At 36.2% G+C, this 9,353-nt stretch overlaps 1 protein-coding gene across 1 annotated transcript in view; it reads left to right on the top strand.

Annotated features, from left to right (window-relative positions):
• Window positions 1-3,900: 3,900 nt before the first annotated feature.
• LOC107730291 (nuclear receptor coactivator 7-like) overlaps window positions 3,901-9,353 on the top strand; it is an 8,233-nt gene continuing 2,780 nt past the window's right edge. Inside the window, exons 1-5 of the mRNA XM_016541082.1 lie at window positions 3,901-3,987; window positions 5,498-5,639; window positions 7,241-7,369; window positions 8,013-8,165; window positions 9,074-9,169. Coding sequence (XP_016396568.1) covers window positions 3,962-3,987; window positions 5,498-5,639; window positions 7,241-7,369; window positions 8,013-8,165; window positions 9,074-9,169 — 546 coding nt within the window. The 5' untranslated portion in view covers window positions 3,901-3,961. The remainder of the gene's footprint in view (window positions 3,988-5,497; window positions 5,640-7,240; window positions 7,370-8,012; window positions 8,166-9,073; window positions 9,170-9,353) is intronic.

Consider the following 9,353-nt stretch of genomic DNA (forward strand, 5'->3'; position numbering starts at 1 on the left):
TTCTCTTGTGTTTTTTGGAAATTCTGTACAGAAGATGTGTACTAGCGCCCCCTACAGTATAACAATGAAAACACGGATTCTAGGAGCACAATTATAGCTCAAATATATTTAGACTTTTTCTAAGTATAAGTCAAGTATACTTAAATGTCATTTTAAGTATATTTCTGAGAAGTACATAAAGACCATTTCTGAGAAGTACATAAAAAGTAGACTAAAAATATACTTTCCTATTTTTTAGTTTAAAAGAAGTATACTAATAGCACACTTGAATAAACTTCTTTTTCGTAAGGGTCAGCCAAAAATGAACATTAGCTGGAAATGTGCTCACCCTCAGTTCATCCGAGATCAGGATGAGTTTGTTTCTTCATCAGGTTTGTAGAAATGTAGCATTGCATCAGTGTCTCTGCAGTGAATGGGTGCCGTCAGAATGAGAGTCCAAACAGCTGATAAAAACATCACAATAATCCACAAAAATAATGGCAAAGAAATGACAAGTAGAACTAAATAAACAATTTTGAAGTTGAAATAGTAAAATAATATTTTAGTAAAATGTTCTCTAATAATAACTTTGAAAAAAACATTACTGTAAAAAAAATCTGGCCCACTGGGTTTGTTTTGTGCTGATGGTTTATGGTTGTTCCGTGTTGGCCGTACTTTTCTTCTGGTTCCACAGGAAGACGTGTGCCGTTCTGCTGAAGTTAGTTTCACAACCACCACCGAGTTTCTCATTTCACAACCACACAGTACAATAGGTCTGCTCTGCCAACTCTTATTCTCATTCAAGGCCTTTGTTTCTGGAATAAAACAACCAACTGCATTATCTTGTATTGCTGGTGTTGTGAGGAATTATGGAGCTTTGTGTAGCAGAAAAAAGAGATGGAGAAAAAACTTTGAGGTAACTGAGGTGTCTACATTCTGAGTTCTGATAAAGTGGAAAAGTGAACAGAAAATGTGAACAAAGTGTAAGAATATTGCATAAATGATATATTGCATAATCGTTGACCTCATCAGAAGCACTGAGAATCAATGGCAGCAAATGTTAAACATAGATGAACTTCATCAGATTTTCTCTCAAACTCCGTCTGAGCTAATCGTGTCTCATTACGACAGCAGACATCAATCAGTGCGTATATGAGTCATATTTCATATGTATTGGCATGTCCACTTTATCCTATTTGTCTCTGAAATGAGAATATAGCAGTGCCACACACACACACACACTCACTCACACACACACACACACACTCGCACGCACGCACTCACACACACACACACACACTCGCACGCACGCACTCACACACACACACACACACTCGCACGCACGCACTCACACACACACACACACACTCGCACGCACGCACTCACACACACACACACACACTCGCACGCACGCACTCACACACACACACACACACTCGCACGCACGCACTCACACACACACACACACACTCGCACGCACGCACTCACACACACACACACACACTCGCACGCACGCACTCACACACACACACACACACTCGCACGCACGCACTCACACACACACACACACACTCGCACGCACGCACTCACACACACACACACACACTCGCACGCACGCACTCACACACACACACACACACTCGCACGCACGCACTCACACACACACACACACACTCGCACGCACGCACTCACACACACACACACACACTCGCACGCACGCACTCACACACACACACACACACTCGCACGCACGCACTCACACACACACACACACACTCGCACGCACGCACTCACACACACACACACACACTCGCACTCTCTCTCTCACACACACACACACACACACACACACAATTTGAGAGATTTGAGAGAAAATCTGATGAAGTTCATCTATGTTTAACATTTGCTCTCATTGATTCTCAGTGCTTCTGATGACGTCAAAGACCTTCAACCTCAGATCAGACCCACAGCAAAGAAATCCAATAAACCAATCCAATCATTTATGCAATATTCTTACACATTTTCTGTTAACTTTTCCACTTTATCAGAACTCAGAATGTAGACACCTCAGTTACCTCAAAGTTTTTTCTCCATCTCTTTTTTCTGCTACACAAAGCTCCATAATTCCTCACAACACCAGCAATACAAGATAATGCAGTTGGTTGTTTTATTCCAGAAACAAAGGCCTTGAATGATGTGAGAATAAGAGTTGGCACGACTCTTATGAATGTAATATTTATTGCGTTTTCTGTCAGTTTGCGTAGGTTTGCAGAAATTCCACACTTATGCTGTTTCTGAAACAATAACACAAGAGCCGTCACTGAAGCTGTAATCTGGAAAAATCAACCTGCGCACATCATTTATCTCCAAAGAGTGCGTGTTAGCAGTTTTTGACCCTGTGGTTTTCCATAAAGTCTTATAAGGGTTTGCCAAACTGCCTTCATTCTTCTCTGACGTCATTCTGATAACTTTCTATTTCTTGTAAATCCCAAAGGCACCATCATCCTGTAATAATGTACCAGCTTCACACTGCATCCAGCTTCTCCTAATGCGGCTGTTTTACTGTTATGGAAGCGCTGAACTCTTTTTGTGTGTGTGTGGTAGTGATGCTGAATTAATTTTATTTGTTTATTTCCAAAAATCCGAGATCGCTTCTCTTTTGCAGTGTTTTACAGTTTTTTTTCAAGTGCTTAACACACATTTTCAAAACTTTGCCTTTTTTTTTTTTTTACTTTACACACAAATCCAAGAATTGCACACACAAAATTCAAAATGCCTCACATCTCTTGCAAAATGAAGCACTGCATGCAAAATATCACAAACACATCTCAAAAGCAAACATTTGTCTTATGTTGCAAACACCTTTGCCATAATCTTATATGCACAGTTATTCAAAACCTAAAGCTCTTCTTTCATGAGCTCCTGTGTACATTTCTGTTCAAGATTGAATATAATTGTCAGAGAGATGTTGAAAAATTCATGGCAAACACGAAAGCAAGATTGAAAGCAAACTTTTTTTTACTGTAAGCATAGGTGGTTGTGAATACAGTATTACACAGAATGAAAGAAAAGAAGCACATCAAGCGTGTGTAGTTGTGTAGATGTGTGTTTATAGGCCTGTTCTTCTAATGTGAGGAGTTAGTGTGAGGCACTGATGAATTAGTGAGCATTTTGATTGGTTGTGTTTAAAAAAGGAAATCAAGATATTTCCTGTTAGATTTTTGTGTTACATTTTATGAAATTGAAAGCTGAGTCAAAGGCAGAAAATTAGTGTGTGGTTTTGCAGATTTGGTTTTTAAGAATATATTTTGTTCATCTAGTTGTCAAGGCAACATTTCTCATTTCCATTTAGTTTAACTTGAAGTACTAAAATAATTAAAAATAAATAAATAATACTAAAACTTACATGTAAATGTAAATAAATATGCCAAAAACCCCAAAATTACAAAAAATGGAACTAAAATTCAAATAAAAAATATAAACATAAAATTAATTTTTTAATAAATTTAATAAAATTATTCAAAAAATCATAATAGTATATCAGTGATGCTAAAATAAGTCTTTGAGAAGTGTCTCACATCTTGAGCTTCAGTAGAAAGCGTTTGTACAAATATAGTCAGGACTCACATGCGGAGGACAAGCTGCTGATGCTTTCAGTGAGTAATCAGTATTTAATCAGGTTTTTATTGTTGACGTGAAACATGATGAGCTCAGAAGTAGCTGATATTTCCTTCTCGTGGTGTTACTTTAGATAGGACTTTATCTCTTTGGCAGCAGAGTTAATGTGTGACCCGCTCTTCTGACCCAGTTGTGAAATAGACTGGCCTTGAAGGACCTTCTGGGAGGGTTTTGTGAGAAAGCAGCTTATCTCAGCTCAGATGCAGGTATAAAACACAGCGTTCAGCTCGAGAGTCAGTGTGGATTTACATGAACCTGGTCTTCATCTTCATCATCATCTGCAGTCTGAGCTCGTCGGATCAACATGGGTGTCGCGTACAGCGTGGGAGAGTAAGTAACGCTTCGTCAGCGACAATCACTGATCATGCATAATAAAGCTTGTTAATCAGCATCGATGATTCCACGTAAATCCATTAACAGCCACTGAATCTCTTCATTGCACTAAAGGGTCTTTATAGTGGAATAAGTATAATGTTTATCAAACGAATAAAAAATGATTCTTTTAAGAACTGATCACTGAAAGCTTCTTTGGGGAAGTTCTGTATTCATTTTATTTCTTTGTTTCCAAAGATTCTGAGCGAAAGTGCTCAAATTTTGTCAGAAGTTGAGTTAAATTCGAGACAGGGTTATTATATTTAACTAAAACCATAAAGAATTGTGTTACTTGAAATAAAATATAACAGAGATAAAATAAAATAAAATATTAAAAAACTTTATTGTGGTTTACGTTAACTTGAAGTACTATAAAATAACTAAAACTAAATAAAATAAATAAAAAAATATAATAATAATCTAATTAATAATTATTATTAACAAATATTTTTATATAAATTATTATTAAATAAAACAATGACAACAAACATTAGCAACATTAAAAATGTAACAAATGTAAATATAAGCTGACAATATATCAATAAAATTAATATTTAATAAAATTAATAAAAACGATATAATAGTATAACACTGGTTTGAGAATGACTCAGTATTTGGCTTTTTTTGCATCTTGAGCTTCAATGAAACCAGAACTGGTTTACTGTAAAAAACACCCTTTGAAACCTTTATATTTAAAAGTGTAACTTGAGTAATTTAAGGAACGTGGAATTCAAATGGAATAAAATGCATGAACTGTACCGTCTGCAAGTGCAGTTTTTAATAATGCATTTTGAGTTTTGTTTTGAATTACCCATAAACATGTTCTCATATGTAAGGTATTTCCTATCTAATTGAAGTTTATATATATATATATATATATATACATATATATATATTTTTTATTATTATTATTATATTATATTTAATAAATGAATTGTTTTGGTGGTATTGAACTCATACTTAAAATTCAATTCAGATTCACACTTCTTAAATCCTGAATGTTTCATAACCTTGGCAGCACACGCTTTCTATCTTTTCTTCTTGAAATCTTTCCATTTGCGCTAGAATATGCTCGGATGTATATTACGTCTTTGTCTCTTTTCTGCTGAATTCCAGTGAAGGCCCCAGTTACGGTTTCTTACGAAGTGTGTGGATTGTTTTCTCTTTCCTGCACATGCATGTGAAAGTGGATTGAATATCATTTCCAGATGTGCTGGCACAATAACAGTGGGAAGCGGGAATTGCGTAATGCAACTGTAAAAGCATGCACTGTGAACATCCAGTAATAGCGTGCATTTTTCGAGTAAATGCATTAGAGTCCGGTGAAGCGATGGCACTTTCACACGAGAGTTTTTGAGGTCAGATTCAGTGCATTTGGTCAGAAAAACACATGCATTGCATCTGAGTTAGGGTTTGTGTGAATGCTCGCATGATTTGCGTCTGAAGCGTGTTTTCTGCTTCCCTGTAGAGTCGATCATCTGTACACGTTCTTCGTCCAGTGGTCTCCAGAGAGCATCTACAGCAAACACAGCAGCAAACCGGACTTCCTCAGGGTCCATCCAGACGTGATCGACTCTTTGCTCAGCAATACTGCCTCCAAAAAATGGGAGGTAAGTCATTTATGCCGCATGCTCACAATTCAGAAGTATGGTCTTCTGCCGCAACAATAAAACCAATGCAACACCATAAAACAACTACATAAAAGATCAACATGTAGTTCCATAGAATTAAATGCATTGAGTTTGGGGTCAGTTTAGTGGAGTCACAGTATAATTTAGGCTATACTTCACATCAAAATCTGTAAAGAAATCAACTATTGGTTTCAGTTGATCAGTGTAGCTTAATCAATCAACAGCAATCGATATGACAAAAAACTGTGTTTTCACTGGAGCTGAGTTTGTCAAGAATGGATTTACAGTTAATATAGCTGACAATTTCACTATTTTACCTTGTCTGGCCAATCAAATGTTATGGTTAGCCTCAAATTTGAATATTTATTTCACTTCTTGACGCATTGATTATTTTAAACTCAAGACTCATCCATTCAAAAAGTGCAAAAACTGTAATTAAACAGGACAATTTCAAGCACACTGAAAATCATGGTGCACAAAATATATGTGTGAGATTATAGTATATAATATTTCTAAAGAAAAAAGCATCTAATGAGCATCAATGGACATGAGATGTACCCTAAATTATAGAACGACCCAGCTTTTTCATCTTTCTCCTCTAATGCATTAATATAAATACAAATCATCACAGACATTAGAGATTACAGTTATTAAAAAGATGAATTACTGAGTGTACTTTCCCATGGGTGGAGGAAGAAAACCTATCCTAAATGCGAGCGGTGACATGCTTTTTCATCAGACTGCAATAAAAAATTTTTTTTTTTTTTTTAATTCAGTTGCCAATGCAATATTTCTCATTTTCATAACTAAAACTGAAATAGAAATGAATAAAAACTATATACACGTATTTAAAAAAAGACTAATAGGAGTACTAATTTGCCAAAACTAAAAATAAAACAAAAACAACAACAACCAGTGATATTGTATCAAATATGAATACAAACCATAACAGTATCTCAATGATCACTGGTTGTCAGAGTCGTTCTCTACTCTTAGGGTTAGTCTTTTTCCATTCATTTTTTCCAATCAAAAAACAAACAAACACAAATGCACAGAAAATGCATGGTATTCTGTGAGCGACCTCATTAGTGAGAGTATTTTCCAGTGGGTGGAGGTCAAAAACTCTCCTGCGAGCAGTGACACGCTTCCATCAGCCCATATTTGGCAGATCTTCCTCTTCTGTCGCTCTTTCTCTAAAACGAAAGTAGAGTTGAAATGTGAGATGGGGGCAAAGCCATTGGTGGAGAGATGAACCAGTGAGGAGGAGAAACACTGTATAAACTCACTGTTCACGCCGCTGTCAAACAGATTCAGAAAGTTCAGCAGATCAGAGACAATCAGTCAACATGAGGCCAGTGCAGCAGGGCATTAAGATCTTATACTACGCCAATAAATCCGAGGAGCCGTTTGTGGAGGTGAGCTTTGAAAGAATGAGTGTTTTATGACACAGTGTAAGCTCGATCCCTGTGGGATTCATTGGGAAACGCACACGTGCCGCTCTGATAGAAGAGAAAGAGAAACTAAAGGAACATGCATGCGTTTTAGGTTTTATCTCACGTTTCTCCTCTGTTTGCCTTCAGATCGTCACTGTGAAGCAGCAGAACAAGCGGCGTCCGAGCGTCTGCAGCTCCGCAGACTCTGAATCTGATGACCTGCTGCCCGTGTTAATAGACCACAGTCAGATTCTGAACGAGCATCACCTCGAACAAGTAAGTGCGCTTTTATGAGATGATTCATTGAAATGTGCATTTAGATTAAATTAATGCACTGTGTGTTGCGTTAGATGTGTATATTGATTGATAATGTGCATATGTGATGAACGTTCACAGCTGATGAAATGATTCATTGAAATATGTTTCCCTGCAGCACAAAAGCAGTGTTAAGTCGCTGGGGGATATTTGTAGCAATAGCCAACAATACATTGTATGGGTCAAAATTATAGATTTTTCTTTTATGCCAAAAATCATTAGGATATTAAGTAAAGATCATGTTCCGTGAAGATATTTTGTAAATTTCCTACCGTAAATATATCAAAACTTAATTTTTGATTAGTAATATGCATTGCTAAGAACTTCATTTGAACAACTTTAAAGATGATTTTCTCAATATTTAGATTTTTTTGCACCCTCAGATTCCAGATTTTTTCAATATTGTCCGATCCTAACAAACCATACATCAATGGAAAGCTTATTTATTCATCTTTCAGATGATGCATAAATCTCAATTTCAATAAATTGACCCTCATGACTGGTTTTGTGCTTCAGGGTCACATATATGCATTGCATGCACTGCTGAAATGAATGCACTGAAGGTGTGTGATGCACTGATGGAGTGACTGATGTGTGTTCACAGCTGATGAATCACATCCCGGCGCGGACGCAGGGTTACTCTTGGAAGCTGGTGTACAGCACAGCGCAGCACGGCACCAGCCTGACGACTCTATACCGACAGATGAGAGAGCTTGACAGACCCGTCCTGATGGTCATCAAAGACACGGACAACCAGGTACAGCCAAGAGATGCATTTACATTCATGCATTTAGAGTGCAATGCAATGGCAGGATTATTAGATGACAGGTGCACATGTGTTATTCATCTAATATGCAGCATCAGTCAAATTGTGAATATGTGCATTTATATAAATTCACTTCAACTGTGTTTAAACGCTATGAATTAATTTCACCTAGTATTAAGCAAATTTTTTTTTTTTTTTGGAGAAAAGCCAAGTCTATTTACAGTATTTAATATATGCTAAACAAAATATATCTTATTTAATCATTGCATTCATGCATTTGGCAGATGATTGTATCCAAAGTGACTTGCATTGCATTGAAAGTATATATTTGATCAGTTCATGCATGCAAGCAGGGTTAATATACTTAAATAAAATTAAAACATTATAGAATTGCATTGCTTAAAATGAAATAAATTATAAAAATAAAATATAAATAAGTATATATTAATACATTAAATATAAATAGTGAATAAAATATTTAAAAAACATTGAATATTTGTCTTTTTTGTTTACTTTAAATGAATTGTCTCACGTTGTTTAGTTTAACTTCATGTGCTAAAATAATTAAAAGTAAAACTGAAATCAAATTAATAAAACCTACTGTTTAGAGACTATAGAATGAATAAAAATGTTTAACTAAAATGTCATTAAAATTTTAATATAATTTTTTAACTAATTAATAAAAAATAAATAAAAATAATAAAAACTATAAAATCTCAAATATACTAAAATATCACTGGTTGTTAGATCCATTCTTTATTGTTTGAGTACTTTTCAATTTTTTACAATCAATAAACAAACTGACTGTGTTGTGCAAGCAAACAAAGCCTAGTGTAAGTGACAAGTGATCAAGCTGACATATTGATCTGATAAAACAATCTGTTGCTCTGAATCCTCAGGTTTTTGGAGCGTTTTCCTCCGACCCGTTCAAAGTCAGCAGCTACTGCTACGGGACAGGAGAGACGTTCCTCTACAGCTTCAGTCCGGAGTTTCAGGTAGCTGCTCTGCTGAATTACTGCTTGTACGGTTCTGGTTTTGGTTCTGGTTCTGGTTCTGGTTCTGAGTCTGGTTCTGGTTCTGGTTCTGGTTCTGGTTCTGGTTCTGGTTCTAGTTCTGGTTCTGGTTCTGGTTCTGGGTCTGGTTCTGGTTCTGGTTCTCGGTCTGGTTCTGGCTCTCGTT

Source organism: Sinocyclocheilus rhinocerous, unplaced genomic scaffold (assembly GCF_001515625.1).
Source record: "Sinocyclocheilus rhinocerous isolate Xijiao unplaced genomic scaffold, SAMN03320098_v1.1 scaffold1359, whole genome shotgun sequence".
NCBI lineage: Eukaryota > Metazoa > Chordata > Actinopteri > Cypriniformes > Cyprinidae > Sinocyclocheilus > Sinocyclocheilus rhinocerous.